At 35.2% G+C, this 24159-nt stretch overlaps 1 protein-coding gene across 28 annotated transcripts in view; it reads right to left on the minus strand.

The window, feature by feature from the left end:
• Positions 1-24159, minus strand: part of PAM (peptidylglycine alpha-amidating monooxygenase) — a 132185-nt gene that overhangs the window by 12823 nt on the left and 95203 nt on the right. For 14 of the 28 annotated variants that reach the window (XM_005502851.4, XM_065045462.1, XM_021288091.2 and 11 more), the window contains 5 exons: positions 23352-23539; positions 22600-22671; positions 9263-9568; positions 5360-5489; positions 162-278 (listed from right to left, as the gene is read on the minus strand). In XM_005502851.4, the coding sequence (XP_005502908.1) occupies positions 162-278; positions 5360-5489; positions 9263-9568; positions 22600-22671; positions 23352-23539 (813 nt within the window). The remainder of the gene's footprint in view (positions 1-161; positions 279-5359; positions 5490-9262; positions 9569-22599; positions 22672-23351; positions 23540-24159) is intronic. The other 14 variants (XM_005502852.3, XM_065045470.1, XM_065045477.1 and 11 more) reach the window with 1 other exon arrangement.

The following is a 24159-nucleotide window of genomic DNA, read 5'->3' on the forward strand; positions in this document are numbered from 1 at the left end:
ATTAGTTGTTGATTTTGCAATTATTTATTTATTAATTTAGACAAAATCAGAGGCTGCTATCACACAGTGTAATATAAAAAATGTAAAAACAGGTCTGTGGACCTTTTGGAGTAAAATACACAGAAATGTTAGTTCTATTGATAATAGTAAAAATAACTTACAGACTTTTGCCCACGGAATTAAGCAGTTTTGCATTACTTGGATTCAGGACAATAATTGTGTTCTGTTCAATTGGTCCAAGTCCTCTTTGCTGATAAACAAATTTGCTGTCAAAAGAACTACACAAAAATAGTGGAACAGAAAACCAGCATTAGACGATTCCACTGATGAACAATACACATGCAAACTAAACCCCAAACTCCAGTTTTGTAGTTTAATTTCAGTTTGGGACTACTGGCTTCTTTTTTTCTTTAAATAAGACTTATTCATTACTGTATGATGATAAGAGTTGTAGTGTTGGATGTTTGCACTTCCTACTGAGGTTATGACTTCCAAACTAAAGGAGCACCAAATCAACACAGGTATAATTAAGATAATCCTAAAGCAAGCAAACAAAAAAACGATCCTTTTTTTTTTTTCCTTTGCTTTGGAAAACCAGAAATGGGAATTCAAACAATGTAGCCTAAATACACATGTAACTAATCACCAGGGCATAACTGTCCGTAAAAACATGTATACTTCATACTAAGGCAGTGTGTGTGTGTTTGCACATCTTCTGGTTTTTCTTTTTCCAAACACAATTAAATATTTTTCTAGAACTTACTAGTGTAAGATTCAGGTCTTAAAGTTCTTATCCTTTTCAGAAGACTACACGATATGATGTCTATTTCTCCTACCACCACAACTATACACTGAGTTTTCAGGGAACATGGAATATATTAATAAATAACATTTAAACATGTCACTATTTCAGACATTAAGAACCAGCATTAACTTCCCAGAATGTATTTACTAGGCATAAAATTATCAGGCACTTAACAAAGAATAAAAAAAATAGTTGTCTGTAGCCCTACAGAGACGTTGGCTATCACTGTAACCTGTTGAAATACACATTCAGTATTTAGTGAAGCTAAAATGGAGTGTAGAATATTTTGAACAAAATTTAAGTCTACATGTTAGAAAATGGTATTTGTGGATAAAAAGTGTGTGAATACAAGACATACTTCCCACTCCCACCTTGTATTTTTCAATCTATTTGTTAATCCCAAGAGAAATCCAGCTATGATTGATGCAATTTGGTAAACAAGTATATAGTTTGTAGTCACAAAGAAGGCTATGAAGAAAGCTATTAAAACTTTGTATTGTACAGTCCTAGCAGCCTCAACTCTCCATAACATTAAATATTTGCATGTCTAGAATTTTCAATGTGGAAAAGCAATACTGGCTTCATATATAACCAGAAAAATCTCTGATAGGAGGTATTTAAGTTTCTGCATAGGCTACAATTAAAAAATAATATTTAGACATTGCCATTACATATGGTAAACAGCTGAAACTATTTATTTAATACCTAACAGAAGTCAGCAAATTATTTTCACTATGAATGATTAAGTGTCAGCTGATAGTTACTAAAACACTCTGCTGAGCCCTCCTAAACACTCTGCCATGATGCTGTACGGAGACATAGTGTGAATGGTACTGGCACACAATGGCCTGCTGATGTTTATCTGCTTGTTTGACCATGGCTCAACGGGTGTTGTTTTCTTTTTTTACCTTCACTGATGGCAGTCTTCTGTGACAAATTCTCTCGGTTTTAAACAGTTTTATTTAAAAATTAGTCTGCTACTTGTAAGGATTTATTCTAGGTATAGATTACCACAACCGGAGAACCAACACCACAGAGACTGAACTAATGTTATTATAAATGTTATTATTAATCAGCGCAGCTAATAACAGGAGAGAAAGCTAGTGATGGTATGGTATTGTACAAACAAAATCACACAGAAAAAAAGACTGTATCTCTAGAGAACTGACTATCTAGACCACCTAAAAAAATACTGGCTTTCCTTATTATGATTTTGCTTCTTAGTAACAGTGCTGTTCAGACTTTGAAGTATTCCCTGCTCTTCTGGGAATGGAGTGTTTTCAGTGTAAAGAAGAGATTGTATGGTATTTTATGCAAAGGACGCCTAGTGAACTTTGAAATGAGTTTATCAGAGTGATCTTCCACACATCTTCTCCCTGTCAAATTTCCTTTTCTAAGAGGAAGATTGGCATGCTACGGAATCACAGTCACTCTTTCCTTCCCAACATTTGAGACCAATTTCCCAATTAGTTAACATTCCTTTGTTTCAGCTGATGACGACACAAATGATACTGACTACTGCTAGCTTAAAAGAAGCAAGACTAAAACCAACCAAACAAAATAACTGAACACCTTACTATTGTATGTCATATTGCTCTGCAGTATGGTTTTCTAACAGGTTCTGCGATTTGATAGAAAAAGACAACTAAAATACACTGCATATATCACTACTTCTAATTTCAAACCCCAGTGTAATTCCACATCTATTTTTCTATTTCTCAGATGGCTACTTGACACTAATACAAACAATTTATTGCTAAATCTAACATCCTCCTGATGGGCTACATTTAAATTTAGACAGATCACTCCTCCTTTTTCAGCACAATCCGTGAAAGGGTGCCCAGGCCATTTCATATGCCCATGACATACCCAAAGACAAAAATGGAAGGATGACTGGCTGAGCATACTTTTGTGTGCATCTTCTCTGTGGCCCACAATACAGAACAACAGCTTAACCACAGGCACGTTTTCCAAATGTAGTGAAGTCATGATACTCTATATTAACAGGCCTACAGAAGTTTTAGCCTATCTGATTTAGGGGTTCCTACCAATACTAGCTTTCTTATTTATTGATTAACCATGCTTTATAAAAAGAAGAAAAAAATATACCTGTGAACAAAACCCCTTTGAGAGGAATTAGGATTTCATGTGCATTTATCTTTAAGGAAGGCTCATAATCACAGAATCATGGAATCACAGAATGTTTGGGGTTGGAAAGGACCTCTGGAGATCATCTAGTCCAACCCATCTGCTAAAGCAGAGTCACCTAGAATAGATGACACAGGAATGTGTCCAGGTGGGTTTTGAATGTCTCCAGAGAAGGAGACTCCACAGCCTCTCTGGGCAGCCTGTTCCAGTGTTCTGTCATCCTCAAAGTAAAGAAGTTTCTCCTCATATTCAGGTGGAACCTCCTGTGCTTCAGTCTGTGCCCATTGCCCCTCATCCTGTCGTTGGGCACCACTGAGAAGAGTGTGGTCACATCCTCTTGATATGCACCCTTGAGATATTCTTAAGAATGGATAAGATCCCCTCTCAGGCTTCTCCAGGCTGAACAGATCCAGCTCTCTCAGTCTCTCCTCATACAAAATGTGCTTTAGGCCCCTATTCATTTTTGTCCCTGCTGCTGGCCTCCCTCCAGTAATCAACTTCAGTCAGCAGCAGCTCATCTTCCATCTTGGTTACTTATCTGGGACTGAATGCTTCTGATAATATTTACAAGGCCAAGCAGTTTCATTTTGTTCCAACTTCAACCCCCACATGATGGGAAATATGACAAGCTTGCACACAGGACTAATGTACAGACTAACACCACTAATACTAAATATAAAGTATTTTTCTATGGAGTTCAATTATCACAGGCTAGAAGTATGAACAACGGCTGCTGTCAAGGACAAGGCTGAATTAAGTCAGGCAGGTATGTTGATTTCCAGCCACCAGGCCACAGCTCTGATCTTTTTCTGCACCCACACAACAAGAAAGTTGAAGTTCAAACTATCTCTTGACATGGTTGATTCATTATGCTCACTTGCTGTTTTAGGGAACATTTTGTTATTTCATTTAAAATATGTAGGGTCTACAAATACTACTTGGTCTCAAGCTGCAGTTTTATGCTCTGGGTTGTGGGTACATCTCAGTTGCCAGTCACTCAAAAATACACATTTTGTAAGAAACTAATATAACTCCCAGCCTTTTTTCTAATATTTTTTCAATTCTTTCTTCAATGACACAAAGAACAGCACTTATGTTCATGCACAGGAGGATGTAAAAGCAGAAACAAAACAAAACAAAAAACCAACCAACCAAAGAACCTCGCAAAAACAACAACAAAAACCACAAAACCAAATATCAGTTCTTATTTGTAGCTTGAGTAACACAAGTTGTAGCATGCATCATCCTTTAAAATTTTATAAACACTTGAGATGGAGAGATCACTGATATAATGCATGGGATATAAATGATTGCCTTACCTGCTGTACTATGTTATTTAGCTAAATATCAAAAAAACCTTATTTTCCGTTATAAAGCAGTATTCTAAGCATAATTTGTTATTATAAGATTGAGAAAGCTGTATGCTCTAATTTTCAGAAACTATGTTATCTTAAAATAAATTCATTGGGAGTTGAAAAAAATTCTACTGTTTAGCCTTATATACATGTTATATATATGGAGAACAGATACTTTGGAAGAAGATTAAAAACACATTTTAAAAGGGTACTACATAATGTTGTTTTAAAGGCTAGTACTACTTCCTCCTATTGTTCTGTTACAATTTCATGGAATTTTTTCCAAGAGGTCCATCTCAACAGTTAGACACGCCATTCTAAAGCTCAAAGACTTAAGGACACTATACTTTATTTGAAATGTTATGTTCTTAAAATAATACAGCTTTTAATATGTTACTTTACAATTTCTAGAAAAATGGCCATTATGAAGTTTAGACTTAATTTTATTTGTTTGGTTGGTTGGTTTGGTTTGGTTTTGGTTTTGTTTTGTTTCTTCTTTTCTCTTTTTCTATTTTGATTGACACTACATGTAGTAAATTTTATAAAAAGTAGAACAAAGCCTGTTTTGAGAGAGTGCCTAGTAACAATACAATTCTGTTCAGTGAACATACACACAAAAAGGAATTAAGATACACTTGGAGCTAGCTTTGCATACTTTAAACCCAGGTGTTAACAGTAGCATACTATATTAAAATATCATTCTCTCAGCCTAAGTAGTCCTGCTAAAAAACATGGAGAAGCAGCGATAATTAATCTCACTATCATAGTAACATGTTTTACAGTCTAAGGACCTAATGTACTATGTTTTTTTTTTTTTTCTCTGAAGACACAGCCTTACTCTCTAAAGACCTAGTAACTGCAAGTAACCCTGTCATCTTGAACTATCAGTCACCACTTCCATTCTGAGTCTCCTGAAGGGACTTTCAGCCAAAGAACTAAATTTTAAAACAAAAAGGAACCACAATCTATCTTGCCTTTTCTTGAGAAGATACACAAGTGGCACACACCAATTTGACCTTTTAACATGCCAGTCAGCTCAGCATCTACTTACTTTTCATCCCAAACATGATCACCTCTGTGGAAAATAACTAGGTTATTTTCAGGGTCCAGAGCCAACCCAGAAACTTGGCCTAGTTTGAGGTCTAACCCAGGCCACTCCACAGCCTCTTCTATGTGGAAATCTGACCAAAGAAACAAACAAACAGAAGACAGACATTTATGTCACATATTTGTAAAAAAAACATGGCTAACTAGCATTTGGTCCAGACTGCTGGCAATTATATGGACATTTTCTTACATGCAATATTTCCATTAATGCATTGCAATTCAATTACTACACTGGTGCCTCCAGCCCCACCCCTCCGGGGTTTCAACACCGAATACAGCTCCAACAGTCTCAGCACCGCTCTGCGGGACTCGAACCCTGGACTCAAGCGATCCGACAGACTCTGCCTCCCTGCACAGCTGGGACAACAGGCGCATGCCACCGTGCCCTCCCCCACTTCCATTTCACTTGGAAGAGATGTTGTCTGAGGAGTAACAGAAAGCATGGGGTGGAGGGAAAACCATTTTCTACAATCTACCCAGGAAAAAGATGAAACCAGTGCTGAAAACCTATCACAGGCCAGGTAGTAACTTACCTTTGTAGTTTTAGATACCATAGCTAGAGCAGGTGACACAGAAACTCTCTAGGCTCATACAAACCTAGGAGAAGCCTGATAAAATCAGCATATGTAGTGAATCCAAAACAGTAATCAGAAACTTCTAAAACAAGAAGTTCTACCCTGTAGCAATTTTAGCTGAGCAAAAGTTCCAAGCTAAAATAAAAGCTGTTAAGAAAAAAATCACACATACTCATAATTCTGTACAGTGCAGTTGGTCGCAGCAGGTGCAGTACCAGGTATATTCTTGGACATTAGCATTTTAAAAGGAATAAATGGATGGAAATCTGCTTCCTCACTTGCTCATCCCATATAAGTTCAGGTTAACTTGCAGAAAACTTGTGTACATTTCATGTTACAGTGCCCTTTGGCCTCTGAGCCATTTCCAAAAGAGCTAGAAAAATGAAAAGTCTAAACATAGAAAGCCTCTTTGGCCTCTGTAAAATTCAGCCTCTCAAAAGATATGTACTATAAAATAAAAAATGTTTATTAATGTTACTTAAAGGACTAAAAGATTTCTAACAGATCAAAGCAATAGACTGAATGGATGGTGAAATACAGTCTAATTGCAAAAACTCCAGTCTCTACACAACCCAGGCTTTCCTAGATTTTCCCAGGCTTTCCCAAAATCGGTTTCTACTGTTTTCTTTACTTCTCCCTTGGAAACTCTCATACTGAAAGTCCTTTTATACAGGTTTCTCTTAAGGCATATAGCTTTTTACAAAAAACTTGCTTACTAAATCTAGACTTTGTTTATCTAAGACTGATTATTAATTCCTTACAAAACTAAAGGGTCTATAGAAGTTACACATGAAAACAAAGAAAATTACTTTTTGCCATTAAAATACTTTATAATTACTTTTTAATAGACATATTTATGTATATAGTCACCAATTTTGTTGTAAATGAGGTTTCTAAACAAAGTACCAGATCTTCTACCTTGTAATTTAGTGTAATTCCTTTTATCAATAAAACTATAAAGAATTACACAGATTTAGAACATACAAATCATCTCTAATCTCTCTACAAATGAAAGAATAAAGCCTTATTTATTGGCAAAATTGCAATTCACTGTCCAGAAATCTCTGGAAGCTCTTGCTAGCTTTTAACACTACAAAGTTTAGTCATATTGCATACACTCCCTGCCATCACAGTAGTCATTTAAATCTTGAAAAATATAAGTAAGCACTACACAAAGGAGTTTTAAAAATTGGAAAAATCACACTGTTTTCTTTAATCAAGAGGTCTAATTGCACTGGTTGCAGTGATGTTGAACAAGCTGACTGTTAAGTGAACAGTCTTGGGTAATAAGATAACAACACTGCAGGAAGAGCAGTAGTGTATAGTTATAAACATAACATTTATAAGAACCTTACTTAACAAATCGGTCACTTGCTATTTCAGACCAGTTACTTGTTTAGTATCTGAATATTTGCAAGACTGAAAATATTAGACTATTTTATTTCTAGTAATTTTTAAAAAGTTAAATGAAATTAATTTAACAGCAACCAGTCTTGTCCTAAGAAATACTGAAGAAATTTTAAATGCAATATAGTAAGGATTTTTATGAAGAGTGCAAATTTTTTTACTAAATCGAGACCAGTTAAAATATGTTCCACCTCATCCTCTGAAAATAAAAATTCTGTTATGAAAGGTTCTGTTCTTCTAATACAAAAATACTACACTAAGCAGAAATTAAACATATGCTTAAAGAATTTATTGCTTTAAAAGTTCTTTTGCCGAAAGATGGCGCTGACAGCTTAGGCAGTTCCAAATTTCTATAGTTAGCAGTATCACAAACAAGGAGAAAAAAAAACCAATGTTAATTAAGATTTCAGTTTTACTTTTTGTTGTAACTCAAAATTGCATCATTGGAAAGTCTATTTATTAATTAGTCCTCCGCCAACAAATTCTCCCAAAATGAACATATAGCTACTAAGGTAGTCGAGCAAATGCTTTCTGTAGTTAGAATTCATGCCATAGGGTATGCCAACTAAGCCATTTATTCAGTTCACTGACACTTCCTCCTCTGGATCTGTTACAACAGAAAGGAAGTTTTTTTTTTCCCCTCTACATAACACATGCTATTAGTCTGAACTGAACAAACTCTTTCTGCAGAAATGCTACACACACTACTCTTCCAAGTATTGAATTCCAGTGTTGCTTATGGAATTATTTATGATTTACGCTTATGTCAGGTACATGGTAATATCCCACCTGTTTTTTGCCCCTATGCTAATAACTTGACAAGCTCTCATTTAAGTGACTAGCATAACATAACATTGGAAAAGCCTCATGTCTTCAGTTTTCTTGTAAACACAAACCCAGAATTTTGCTGAATGTGAATACTATAACAGAATCTAACATAGGCATAGACAATTAATGTTAACATTTTGAACTGAAATAAAAATCAAATGAATTATGAATGATGTACATTTGTGTACCACAGTACCTGGAAATACCAAACTGGCTGGTTGCAACATAAAAGGATGCGCTGCTATAGCTACGCATACAGATGTATTTCATGCATACATACCAGTTTCTTTTATGAGATACTTGTCACATGCTGTGTTATCTGTCTTTCCACATTAGCAAGTAGGACTAAGCATGATCAATATCACACAGACCAAAACACAAGTAAAACAAACACAATACTTCCATGGTTTCTGCTGTCATAGAAACCTGAAGGGAACGAATTATAATCCTAGAATAATAAAACAGCCTGTCCAAGTATATTTGAATAGCCAAGCCCAACTCGAAATACGCAGAGTATTTTACTTCTCAATAATTTTTCAGGATTAACTACCACTCTTTCTCAGTGCAAGAAAAAATGCCTGATAGAAGTACAGAAACAAATTTTATAAAATCTTGTATCTGACAAATCAAGGTAACCATAAAACTCATAAAAGGTATTGATTATCCCAGTGATCATTTCATAGTAATTACTTGTATTAAGAAAATTATTCACTTCCCATGACTACTGTATCCTGCGTTTACCTTGTTTTCGCATGATTCATATAAAATCATTAAGAAAAGTCCTGACAGTAGAAAAAATACTATATGTTCCAAAAATTACTGGTATTGTGCCACTGATCTACATTCTTTCTTCACACACTGAGGGGAAAAGAACCCCAGTCAAATACCTCTAAAACAGAGGGAAAACATTTCCATAACTAGGAAAACTGTCATGTAAAATACATCCAAGCATCAACTGATATTCCCTTCAGATTTTGCTAATGTGGATCACAGCTCTTACATTGCATTTCATTGTAAAAAATTAACCCCTAACCTACCTCCTGCATGTTCTTTTTCCCAGTTTCCCTCACCATGTTTAGGCTGTTGTAAAGAGAAATGTCTGTGGTCTGGTGGCCTCAAAGTAGGCTTTAGTTTGTGAAATTTGTGAATTCTGTCTCTGACAAGAATAGTATTTTCCCCCTCATCATGACTTGTGATCTCTCTGGCAAGATCCTTCTTTTGGACTATGTTAGCAATCTCAGCTACAAGATCTGATTCTGCCTTTTCTGTGGGATTATGCTTATGCACACGTACAACATCTTCCCTTTCTCCTAGCAGCTTGGAAAGGAGTGAGTAGAAATCACCTGTACAGAAAAGAGAAAAGATAAGAGGAAAGAAGGGAAAAAAACAATTATAATGGATCACGTAGTTTCAGAAAGCTTCAGCAAAGTATAATGTACCAAAGTTATTCAAACAGTCATTGTCAAAAGTAGTATAAGATGGAAGTGTTTCAGCCTTGGGAACTGAATGAGCCAAGTTTCTGGCTTGAAAAGATAGTGCCAAATCATTATTAAATTAAATTTACATATAAATGTCTACTTTTACCTGACATGCTGGCATCAAAAAATAAAAAAGTATGCAAATTTCAGAAAAAGAATATTTATAATAGAATTATCTGGGTCTGTCAGGTTAATGCAGACTTATTCTATTTTTATAAAACAAAGAGTAAAAAATTCTATAGTTTGATCAGTTTGTTCACTTATAATAATAATGACAATAACAGACAGTCATGTTGCATTTCAAAATATATTTCATTGAAATCTGCCATCACGTAAGCAGCTTAGGCTGTAAGAAAACAAGCTAGCACATTTGCAAACAGATTCCATAGAACATACTGTAGAAAGAAGACACACTAGTATAATAGAGTGGTCCATTACATTTTCATTTATTAATTTGGTTTGGGTCCTGTACCTCTTCTCCCTCCACATACTAACACCCGTTAGTCACAGTATCTTCTGCTAATCCAGTGAACAATATTTTCTCAAACTGCTTGCTAGCAACACAGTTATCACTACAGTTTGCTTAGACAGCAACAAGCATTTCAGTAAATTCCAGAACAATAGCTCCAAACAAACAACCTAAAATTAGGTATGCAAATTCCAGAACCATAACTTTCTTCACAAAATATTCAAAACACCCAAACGGGTTTTGATGAAGCCAGTGTTAAATTCTTTTTTCAGGTTTAAATAAAGTGATGACATGCTGACAAGTATATCCCTCACTTCTAATTCTCTGTTACCCAGCAGGTACCCACTTTATTAGAATTTACTAACCAACCAAGTATCTTGGCTGCCTGAAACGATTGTAAGTTGTGTTAAATACAACTGCACCATCTGAACGGAAAGAGACATCCAATATGCTTTAAGATTTAATGCAAGTAAGTATACTTCTATTTCATTTTAAGTACAAATCACTCCTAATAAAGAATTTGTATTATTTTATGAGAGACTACTGTAATGGTTTAACCCAAGCTAGCAATACAACCACGATAGCTGCTCACTCACCAATAGGGGAGAGAATGAAAGGGAAGGGAGAAACCTAGATTGAGGTATACACAGAGATATACACAGTTCAATAAAATAACAAAATACTAATACACTTCTAGTAAATATATATACATAAAAGATACTCAATGCAATTCCTCATGAACTCTGTCCACAAGGAGCAGTCAGCCCCAGGAAGTGATACCACAGTCCTGAACAGCTGATCCCAAAGAGAGAAAAGAGGAAAAAAGGCAGAAAGGCCCAGAGGCCTCTGCAGAATGGCAAAAGGCCGAACTAAGTGTCCTGAACTCCCTGACTCCTTCCCTGACTCCAACAAAAAGAGCAAAGAATAATACAAGAGGGAGACCGAGAGCAGCCAAGAGACCAGAAGATCCCAACTCTCCCTAAATACAAAGCATGACGTTAATGGGATGGAATACTGTTATTTATACAGTCTGGATGTCAGTCAAACCTTGCCCCATCCATGCCCCACTTCCTCGATGCCTCACACCTGTGGGCAGAGTGCTCAGAGTGTCCTTGGCTCTCAGACCAGAGCAATTAAAATATTAACTCTGTGCTGGGGTGCTGTCTCTCGTTCTCAGACTAAATTCAAATAATGACCGTGCTAGCTATGAAAAAGAAAGGTTTCTAACTGCATGAAGAAAATTAACTCATTTTCAATCAAACCAGCACAACTATATATGCCATTTTTTTAGAAAACTAAAACTATAACTAATGAAGCTTTCACAAAAAAAAAAAAAAAAAATCCCAAACCAACCAATCAAACAAAAAACCCCCAAACAAACCAAAAAACCCCACCAAAAACCAACAACAACAATAAACAGAACCAGAAATCATCACTTGCAGCCTGGAACAGAGGAAATGAAGCCTTTTGGAAATGACCCTAAGAGAATCTGTCGTGTTCATAATCAATGATTTTGAGTAGGATTCCATTCCTTGCCCGTGGAAATGAAATATCCAATATCTTCTGTCAGAAAACACTTACTAAACTGATCTTTTGAAGGGCTAATTTCAAAGAAATTGTTAAGCTATATAACAAATATGAATTATTTGCTTCAAACATAATTATGAAGCTAGAATGCTTCAAAATCCTAATACTGCCATTTGACTAGTCCAATTACTGATTCAGACTAAATACAAATATCCAAAAAGTATGATATAATAGAAGTTTTGGATACAAACCATATTTATTTTAAGAAAGATTTATAATTACATTAATCAGGTTATTTTCTACATAAAGCACCCCAAAATTGGTGCTGATGTAGAAACACACCAGGAATTTCCTTTATTTAGGAAACATTCAGTGTTACAATACTTGCCATTGGCCTAAGCTACATTTTTGCACCATTTTAAAAATTAGTTCATATCTATAAATGTTTCGTCCATGGCTGGAGACCCACAGATGAGCAAAGTCCAGTGACTTTTCTATATGTAATTAATTTCCAATGGAGAGGTCTGAATAGTAAAAGTGGTGTGAGAAGTCTTTCTAAACCAGCAAGCCAAGTGCTGCTTCAAACTGCAGACGTTTTTGAAGCAGCTTTAGTGATCTTTGCCCAGTCCGCTCTTTCCTAGTTCTGTATCAACTGTCATATCAATTTACTTGTAATTCTTGGTCATAAAAATAAGAACAACATGCTACAGTTTGTATACAGGTTTCAGATCCCTAGCTCAACTCATAAGCTCATTCTGTTTGACCAATGAAGCTTGCTAACTTCCTGCTTCAGCCAAAGACATTGCATTTCTTTTGTAAAATGATACTGTAAAACACATATTGCTTGCAGATTTAAAAACAAAACAAACCAAAAAACCAAACCAAAACAACAATAACAACAACAACAAAGCTTCAATTTATCTGTCCAAAATTATCTTCTCTTACTAAGAAACTGCTAAGAGATAGGACTCATTGGAGGGCAAGAAAAGAGTAGTCCAGCTTAAAACCAGCAAAAACCCAGGGAAAAATATTTTTGACAGGGTGGTTTTACAGAAAATTCCAGTGATACTTATGGCAGCTATTAATCAGGGATTCATCTCCAAGTAGATTGATCAGTTTTGGTTTTCTCCTACCACTGATCCTATGATCACAAGATGTAAGAGGAATTTTCAAACAGCGGACTACTGAGTAAGGTACTTTGAATGCATCACTATTAGTGGCTATAGATGAGATATATTCCAAACCAAGCTTGTCCTATTAATGCTTTCATCAAGCAGAAGTGTTGTAACCACAACAGTCAAGAATATTTAGGAACCATCTGAATGTATGAAAAAGGGTGTGCCTCAGAGAGTGAAAGTGGTCTGAAGTTCAGCTGCTCTGAAACTGTGATCTTTACCTTAAGTAAATGTGTTTGAGGGAATGAATCTGAAATCTCTACATCTTAAGTTCAAAAGACATCCATGAAGCCTACATATCTGCCCAGCATCTCCACATGCTTGGTACAAACAGCGGGTTGAAGTCCTCTGTCAATTTCTTGGCATCCTGACACAACTGAGAGCATTTACATAGCTGAAAATATGTGTGCAGATGTGAAAAGGAAGAATTGAAGCTTCCTGATTACTCAATGCATGTAACTGTTTCCTAAACTCCGGACATTGAGTGGAGGTGCCATATTATTTGAGACCAATGTTTTTCAGCTTTGTTTGTAGTCCCCAGGCAGATTTCAATAACTTTGCAAGGAGTATATTTTTAAGAAGTAGTTCAGAACTCACTGCAGACAACTAGCAAAGAGCAGACTCATGTTGTTTCTAATTAACAGTTGCTTTCTGCAAAGCAATATCCAGCAAATATAAAAGCACAGTCCCATGTTGCTGCTTTACAGCTGTTTTGTAGTAGCTGGAACAGTTGAAGGATGTTGCTAGCTTGAAGATACTCAATGAGAAAGGAACACCAGAAAGATGCATCACGTTTTTTTTTGGTCTTGTTTGAGATGAGACAGCCTGGCCTTTAGAATGCCCGAGTATGACTAGAATAATACATGGGTAAATTAACAACTTGCTCTGGTCGAAATAACAGAAGTCTAGCCCTGCAGTATCAGGGAAGCTGACTGATTAGATTAGTTTCACAGAGGATACTTACACGCATATCTTATATGTAAGCTCTCAGGAAACTTCCCTTTATGTAATACAGTTCAAGATGATTGGCTACAAATACCTAGGGTTTATTCTCTTCTGGAGGAAGTGATATCTGTGAAGACCAACATCTCCAGAATGAAACAATGCAGAAGCATATTCCAGTAAGTATAAACTTAATTACTATGGTGGTTCTACACTAGGAAAATTCATTTTACATAACAGTGTTCTGGAAAACAGTCATACAAACAAATTAAATGGTAACACTGGTGACTTCATTGCAAACTGTGAGCTGAACCTCACCTGATCTTAATAAAAGATCAGATTAGCTTAAGGTTAACCAAACAGTTTAGTGTATTCACCACTAAGGTCTGGGTAGAATCCCAATGGTGTTGAACTATCTGTGTCTAAAAATGGACCATTTTTTTCAGTGATAGAGTGTGATTTCCCAAACTTGCGGCCAGCAGTTGCTGTCCATGGAACTTATACAGCACACTATTATCCTGTTGGAAGTACCCACTTCCAGCCTGGATGAAGTATCTATCATGGTGCTGCGGGATCAAGCTATGAGATAGATGGAAATTTCAGCCACAGTAAGCCTGTCCACAGAGTTTGAATGTGTAGTTGTTAAGATACATATGTGAAAACTTATTTTACTGAATTTTAGAAAAAAGCCTGGAACATCCTGGTGGTGTCTGAGAAGTCTCATCTCCAGAATATGTATTTGTGTTGTAATGCCTGCACAGTTTCACTGAGACAGTTCAGATAGGCTCCCCAGTCTGTCACTAGCTTTCCAGACTGTTCTGAGGAATCAGACTGAACAGGATTTCAAACTTGAAGCCACTACTGCAGTCTTCAGACAAAACGATGTCTTACCAGGAAATAACTAGAACTGACAGATTAAGACCAAAAAATCAAGCAAGCAGTACTCTGTGTTGACAGGGGACCAGTACTGCAAAGTTGAACTGTGTGTTGCAGCACCTTAGTTGGTGTGAATACATGTATTTCAAGTCTCCTGTTTTTGAGCATGTCTGATCCAACACTGAGCCAGTATGTTGGTCCCTCTAAACTCATGCCTCAGTCCTATTATGATTATATTACAACAAGAGGCAAGTTTTCATACCTGACTTAGGGTTTCTGAATTATCTCTGAATAAAATGGAGTATTATGAGACCGCATATTTCTGTCTTACCAGGGTATGCTTCTGTTTAGCATCTGGCAAAAATGATCACTGTTTTGCCTTTTCAGAAGTGCTGAAATCAGGGTGTGAATGATACTGACTCCAGTTATGTTAAGAGTCATACCAGAGAATGTGTACTTCAGCTGAAGAACTATCTTCCTGATGAAGATACAGAAATCTAACTGCATGTACCACCTTCAAGACTATGTCATCATGAACAAATGCCTTCCAAATAAACATTTATCAAAATCAATTTCCTTTGCCTTCTTTCTCTGTTAAATGAAGCTACTAAGCCAACACAGACACATAGACAACACTGATGGTAGAAAAGATAGGCAGAAAAGCACGGAAAGACATTGCAGAAGTGAATAAAATCTAGTGTCTATTTACTTCAAGTGATATTGGACACGGTTTGACATAATAGGCCAAAACAACTTTCAAAGTGGCTCCTAGTCTGCTGTTATTTTTCATGCAAGTCCTACCATACTGATTTAATCTGTTGCTTTGATGAAAGCATCAGAAAGATTCCTGAGCACTAAAAAATACTAAGTAAGGCTGTTTTCTTTTTGAGGAGATTTGAGGTACTTGGGGGAGGGGCCATAGATAGGACTCAATGAAAAAGGTTAAGCTGCTTTAGAAATTTTTGTTTACCGTCACTGTGCCCTAAGCGATGGGCACTTACAGCACAGCCAAACTGACATGTTTGAATAACAAGAACTGTATTTACTCTCAAGGCATTTCTAAGCAGCTTACAGAGCTTAAAAAAAAAAAAAAAAAAAAAAAAAAGAAAGAAAAGGCTTAAAAATAAAATCATTAGTGGTTTTCTTCTGTCTGCCTGTCCCTAAGAAGTGCTTTTACAACTATTGCTACATAAAGGCATCTTCTTTCCTTCTTTGGTTTTAATTAATTGTTTATTTTTTCTTCTTTTTTTTTTTTTTTCCTTCAACTGTCAGAATGCTTTAATGCACAAACGTTTTGAGAGTTCAGGCGTAGTTTATAAAATCATTAGGTCAAAGGAGTTTGTAAGTGGGAGAAAGAGTGTTAAAGGTAAGACAACAGTTTTCCTACATATAACTTTGCTTTTCTTATTTGGATGTATTACACATATTTGTTATTTGGGCACACAGTATGTTAGTTCCATCTGAAATTTCTACTTAATGCAGTACATACTTGCAAAGATATTTCTTCTCACAAAATGACAAGTATGAAACTATGTTTATTAAAGAGTAGTTCTGTTATCTTCAATTTGCTTCTTTCAAGCATCATCATGCTTTAGTTTAAATAGTCATGAAAATTATAAAAATGAAATAATTTTGCAATATTATTATTATTAAAATAATAAAAAGTTTAATTTTCTTTCCCTTCTTTGGCTCCTAGATGAAGCCACTAAGCTGCTTCTTCTTCTTCACAATGTGTTTTATATTTGTGCTATAACTTCATCATTTCTCTGTACTCTTCCAGTACTAACACAATGTCCCCCTTCCATTTCTTCAAATATGTTAATAATATTGTAAGCAGTTTTTGCAGCTGTTCATTGATAAGTTGTCTTTTACTTTACAGGAAATACCTAGGGAAAGTCCCTCTATAATTTTAAGAACGGGAGAACATAAACCAGATGTCAAACAGTGAACACTGAAACATTCAGTTTAAAATGGTTTATTTTCATTATTGTTATATTATTTTCCTGTTTAGGTATGCAACATATACCAAATGGATTTTTTTGCTTAGATCTCCTTCCCTTACTGTGCTTTTGTAAAGATTATGACTAATTCTATTCTAACCAAATTAAAAGCTCATCTTTTATTCACAACTTTGAGCAGGATCTTTCAGCATTGAAACAATTTTGAATCTTCCTAATTATACTTCTCTAACTGTAAATATTGCTTTTTATACCTTTCAGTAGCATTTTCTTCCAAGGTTTCATTCAATCACTTTCTCTTACTTCTATACTCTATTTAGGGGACTTAATATCATCTTTCAGCACCAAAATGGCATCCAAAGCCTGAAAACATGTAAAGCTTTTCTCACGTGTCTGACCTTAACCTAAAAATGTCCCTAGCACTTCACTCTAGGCATCCCACATCAATAATGGAAAATGAATTTGTCTTCTGTTTCAAGCCTCATCCTTTCTTCTTCAACCTAAGAAATTTTAACCACCTACCAAACTGAATTCCTCTCTTTTCTTACAACCACAAACAAACTACCAAAGGTAAATTATGACAAATTTAGATTAGAAAGGAACATAACTCATGGCTACATGTGCTGGCTTATATCAACTCTTATTGGTTGACTCTGCTGCCATGTTTGCCACGTAATACTATCACAGAAATATAAAATTTAATTGTCCAAAAAACCAAGGAACCTGCCTGCATGCTGATACTCCTTTCCTCTTTCTTTCAACACCTATCCCATCAGAAATTGTAGATGCCTCTTTACACTTTCACCTCCTTTCTTTTTTCCTTTTAAGAAGGATACAAAAGAGAGATGAGACAGAAAGAGGAGGAGCTATACCTCCTTTCACTTAAATCAGTCAGAAACTTCTATCCCAGATACAAAAAGCCCTGTTCAGTACATTTTTGTTGTAACAAGCTTTTCACAGAAATGCACAAGTGAACAGCAAAATATGCAACACTGAACAGACATTTCAGTTTCTCAACTCACAGGTTCAGCTACAGCTTAGCAAAATTCCAGCAACGCAACAAAAATGTTGTGCAAAATTCTTTATCTCTGTGTGCGTGCACTCTTGTGCAAACATAGCATCTGAAAGATGAGTTAGCGTTCCAACAGGTAATAAACAGCAGAATTATGTATAACCTTAATTTAGCCTCCATTTGGTATGGATTATGATGATAAATTTTCTTACAAAGAAACCTCCTCATACAATCAATGGGCCATCATGACAGATTTTTCTTTAACCTCATTCAAAAACCGCCGCTCCAAGCACTCATGAACAAGTGTTTTAACTGAACAGAAAGACTTCTTCTAATATTTCTGTTCCAATATCTGTTTAGGAAACACTTACTGACACTAAATTACTTCATTATCTCAGCCTGTCCTATGAAATAAATACTGTTACTTTGCTAGAGATTACAGCCAGAACTGTAATTCTTTTGAGTGTCCACCTAGAAACATCTCAAAATATGATTTACATGGTACTTAGCATTGTATTTCACATCTTACACTCAAGCCACATTTCCAGTGAGTTTCAGTAGGAGCTATGTATATGCAAGACTTCAATTGTCTGTTTTGTCCGTCCTCAAAGACTAGGAAAATGGATCAGGAAATCAGACTTCACAGAGGCACCTCAGCTACCTAGAACCATTCAACAACTCTGATGAGAATCTAAAATGAAACGTACTTTAATCAGAGAGCATCAAATTGTCTTAGACTGTGAAGTCATGTTCTTTATGTTGTTCTCTATTCCACTCGCTATACACATTCTAATCTCTAAAACAAGGCAGAAGTCTAGTGAGGTGTTTTTCTATGCAACCTATCTCACCATCAGAAGAGCAATTCTGTGATTGCAGACTTAAAGCCCAACTTTACAAAAGCTAACTTCTGAATGTTGGACTCAAGGTATAATATTATTCTAAATGTCAGATTTCTGTTAAAAGACTCAGCTGTGTAAAAGGGACTTCACATGAGTCTAGCTGGGACATTCAAAAGGAGAGATCTTAAGTTCACTTGTACTGAACTTTACCATTTGAGCTCCTGGAATCACTTGTGCTCATGGTAAACATGAAATAATGGGAGATGAGGGGAAAAAAGCCTGCATTGGAAGTACAACTGACTAATACTGAGAGCAAAAGAATCACAACTTTGACTATCAGTTCAGATTCCATCATCAGAGGCAAAGATATACAAGTTACATTTTCAGTATTAACTTCTAAAGTCCCTAAGCCAGATAGAAGCAAAAATGTACTTTTTAAAGTGTCACAGTAAATATTAATACCAGAATTAACATGAAAATTTCATTTCTTTTTTTCCCCGTGCATGTGTAAGTGACATGTACATGTATACATACATGCCCTTCTAAAATAAGACAAACAAAAAAACCCAAACCAAACAAATACAATTTTTGGTTTATATGCTGCAAGTGAATTTTCAGTTCAAGTCAGCTTTGATTTTTTTTAACCATTTAAACATAATTATATTGCCTTTAATAGGAAAAAAATATGCCTTTTCTTCTTCAAAAGAAAGTTCATGAATACATCTAATGCATACAAAACGAGATATCAAATCATGAGCCAGAGGTCAACAAATTAAATATCACATATCTGTTTAACCACCACCTGTATATTACTTCCTTGTCATTAAGAAACTGCTATTGTGGTTATATAGCTTTCAAGTACAGCAGCACCTGACCTTCTCAATAGTAAAGGCTGTTTCACTGCTTGCATACAAAACAAACCTAAACTATATCATGCCACGAATAAATAGAATGAAACACATTTAGGTCTTTTTTCAACAAGGAAAGAAGAGACATCTAGCAGATATGGTGAATGCTATGAACAGATAATTTTTTTTCAGCACTGTATCTATTTGATATAATTTAATCAAACTCGTATTGATGAACAAAAAATAAATAATATTTGTTTTGCTAGGGACTTTGTGCTTCAGCAGGAACAGGAAACTATCAAATATGCACAAATGTCTAAATCAATTGTCTTTTCTACAATATTTAACTTCCTATGAGGAGTTAATCTTCACCAAACAGTGACACTGTTGTTTTAGAAACAATACAATGAGGTCAGGTTCATTAAGGTAAGTTCAGTTTAATTTTAACATTACAGGGATTTAGGTTTGTTTTCATGACAAACCACCACTGAGTGGTGGTTTACTTTGTGATGGTTACTACTTATTTCAATATATTTACACGGTTTATTAATGTGGTTCTGATGACTGAAAGTGATGAAATAGAAACTTTAATGTAAAAGTAATGATAACTCCCAGAGGTACTGCCTGCAAGCAGCAGGAAGTATATCTTCTAAACATATGCCTAGGCAATCATGCGGTATACACAACATTAGCAGGCAGATACTTTAACATGGCAGGCTTTTTTGTTTTCCCCTTTCGAGGCAAATGCTTGAATTTAATACTAGTCACATCAAAATTTGTCTCTTTCACCCAGATTTTAAGTATCCAAAAACTATTTCAATTTTAGTGAAGTGTTTACTTCAGTTACCTGAAATTGAAGAGGGTAAAATGAAGTTGCTACAACATACTGAGTCATTGAGAAAAAAACATGCAAGATAAAACAGAATTATGGAAAAATCATTAAGTACTAACTTCAGAGCAAGTCAAAGGCTGAATTTACTAAGCAACAGCTCAGAAGCAATAGAACTAATCAAAACCCGAGTTTTGGTGGATCTGTGTGTTGTAGCTAAGCTTATCATACAGAGTTTGTTATGCCAGAGCATAAAGGGAAAAATGTATGTTATAACCTATATCTCAGTGAAAGTATGTATTTGCTGATGTGTGGCACAGGGGACCTCCTTCCAAACTGTAGAATTTTCCTGTCATTTGCACATTTTTCAAACTTACTTGATACTGGCTAGCTCATTAAATTTACTTGACCAGAGGGACAAATTAGCAATGCAATTATATAAAACCACTTTGCTCCGAAAAAACAGACTCTAATTTGTATGTAATTTTAATAGGTCCATTTTAGCAGATCACTTGCAGCTCATGGTTTTCCCAGTGTATCTCAACAGGTGCTCATGTGTTTGTAGGAGCAAACCCCCCTTTCTAAAAGTACCTCTTTGGAGACAAAAATAAAATCAAATATAATCTTATTTTTCCTTCTACTTGTTTTTTTGCTCACATGCACATAATTCAACTGAAGTTAGACCTGTGACAATGTAAAATTGAAGCTAGGCTCCTGTACATGATGGGAGAATTTACCTTAAACCAACAATTAAGAACATGAAACAAAACTCTCTCACAGCAGCTACCGAGTTTCGATATTTCACATCATGAACTCAACTAATTTCAAATGGACAAAACAATGCAGTGTGTTTCCATAGAAACGTATTAGATAAGGATGTATGTTAAACAGTGGTCTTGGCAAACGAGACTGCATTGCAGAAACATGGCTTTGAAATACATTTCGAAGATAAATGAAAAAGATTTTAAAAACAAGACCTTGTTTCAACATTTTGTTTCAAACATTAACTAATTCAATAAAACACACAGATAACAAGATCCTCAACCATCTGCTACTGCACTTAGTAATGTTGGGGTGAAGCAGGTTATTAGCATAAATCTTGATATAAATTTGTATGCAGCTAGCTCATTCTGCTCTGGAATAGGCTTTAAAAAATATTAGAATTGTATTTCTTCCTAATAAAATCCATCTTGAATTGACTAAAATAAGTTTCAGATATGGAATTGTAAACATTGTCTCCAACAGTTTAAAGTACTTTCAGTCATGATGCTCTCATACTCCAGAACCTAGTTTTAGAAACAATACAATGAGGTCAGGTTCATTAAGGTACGTTCAGTTTAATTTTAACATTACAGGGATTTAGGTTTGTCTTCATGACAAACCACCACTGAGTGGTGGTTTACTTTGTGATGGTTACTACTTATTTCAAAATATTTACATGGTTTATTAATGTGTTTCTGATGACTGTAACTTCATTATTGAAGTTAACTCTGCAAAATGGCAGAGCATATAGAAAATCTAACCCCTTTGGGAGATCTTATCAAAAACTCTAAACACTGACCTAATCTTTGCACTCATTAAAGGCAAAAAGAAATTTGTCTTTAATTCATTTAGTCCTTGAACCCCAACATTGTGCAGTGAAAACAGTAGGAAACTGTAGCTGACAAGGTCTTCTCCTTAGTATCAAGAAAAATCTTGATACTAAATCAATATTTGTCTAATAGCACATGATACAAAGAACTTTAAAGTACAGTCTTATGTTAATATATCTCTGAATCACAATTAACATTCAGCATGTTTCTAAAAGCTTTATAACAGTAATGTATTTTTTTCTTGCAACTAAGTACTGCACACAATTTGCATGATTTGTTATGTGTATATGCACACATACCCAAATGTAGTGAAAAATAATTCAGTATTAAACATTAGCTGCACTCAAACCACTGCACGTACAACCAATATTGAAGCATAAGTGCATAGTATTCCCTAATACATACACAGGAATACAAACTGAGAAACAGGCAAATAGCTAAAAGCAACAGGTAATAGCTACATATAAAATAGAGATTATAGAATAGTTACATGCTGTAGGACTACTTCTTTGTGTCCATTTTTTAGGATTGTACTTACAGATAAACTACAACCTTCTTTAGCAAATTAAACCAAGAACAGGAAAATCTAAAGAGATTAAAATGTACTAATAAATTTTACTTACTATGCTAGAGATCAGTGATAGACTAATTTTTAAAATTATTTCTTATATAGCATTCAATCATATTACCTGTACAGAACATTGCAAATTGCACCAATTAAAAATAAACAGATTAAAAACTTCATAGCTTCTTAACAATCAGGATATAATTTATCCATATTTTACATTAGTGAGTCTCTTATTTGAAATAGAAATAAAGAAGTACATACCCTGATCCAAAATCTCTCCCTCTTCTTTTTTGGCCTGCTGCAGCAAAGAACTTTTATCAGTATCCTTGGTTTCTGAAAAATGGATTTAGGATATGATGTTAACCTCTGTGTGTGAATGGAATTGACTATCTTCCTACTGGGAAAAAAAAAAAAAAGCCCTTCTGAAATGAATATTGGCATTTTAATCTAACTGTAGTAGTTGTACCAAACAGTGCAGCAGTGAAACAAATGGAAAATCACCATTTGTACTCTGCCACACAGACATATCAGATACCAGTCATATTACTCCTTGAAAATACTGCTGGTGGAATTACATGCCTTCTAGTGTTCCATATAAACATTTGATTCCTTCCATAACAAGGTAGTGGGATCCAGAAAACTATGGAAATGTTGTGATTCAGCTTTGTGGGTAATAGCCAGAAGATAAAGCAAATATTAAGAAACTCTAAGTACTGTATACTGTAAGTATTTGGCATAGAAAAGAGGTCAATCTTTCAGGTACACAGCTCATGTAGCTATAAAAAAGTTGTCAGAAATTGAAAGATCACAATAGTAAGAAATGGACAAAAAACTGGCAGACATTTCCACCAAATCCAAGAGAGAATCCCATGATAGCCTATAATTAGCAATTTGAGTTTTCTTCAGAATTGCATTTCATTTTAATGAAAATTTATCTTATTTAATGTAACACAGACAAACACATCAATGAGCACAAAAAGATTTTAATAAAATGGATTACAAGTTTTTTTCACCTTCATGATGTCCATGCATCATCTTTAGCATATCAGACTTGACTGGAATAGGAATATTTGCCTCCTGTGGTATATTTCTGAACATCTCAGGGTTCATGTTCTGTGTGCAGGTCATATATGAGACAGCATGCTTGGCTTCCATATAGTACATAATGTAAAAATTACACATTTCATCATTCGCTGTTCCCCTACATAACACAAAAAAAGATGCAGCAGTCAGAAAAAAATGAGCTGAATATAGCTGTTATTCAATTCATCTACCTTGTTTAACAGAATATTAAAAACTGGCCATGAAATATATGGAAGTCCCACACTAAAACAAAACTTAATTGCAGTGAATATGAAACATTTATTTCAGGTTATACTAGAGAATACCAGTTTGCACAGACTCCCTAGGTATCTCAGAAATTCCTACAAATTTGGTTTTGATTCTACAGATAATTATATAGACTATTTAAACTGTTCTTCCTTCTCATTTCCTTGGTGTCCTCCTCATAGTCCCCAGAATCTCATCAACTATCTACATGTTCAGATGAAATAAGACAGAACTGTATTATTTATTATGTCACCATTCATATACTTCTCAGTCTGGGGCAAAAAATTTACAATCATTGCAAAGAACATCTATGTTTCATTTCAGCAGCTATATTTTATGAAGGTTCCCTCCCCACCCCATGTTCAAGTGCATCCATTTATTGGCCAGTCACACTGGTTCTAATGCACCAAAACTTAATGTTATTACATATTAAGACAACATAAATATCTCTTAAAGAAAAGATAGCACTGCCATCTTGAGAATAACTTGATC

Source organism: Columba livia, chromosome Z, assembly GCF_036013475.1.
Source record: "Columba livia isolate bColLiv1 breed racing homer chromosome Z, bColLiv1.pat.W.v2, whole genome shotgun sequence".
NCBI classification, from domain to species: domain Eukaryota; kingdom Metazoa; phylum Chordata; class Aves; order Columbiformes; family Columbidae; genus Columba; species Columba livia.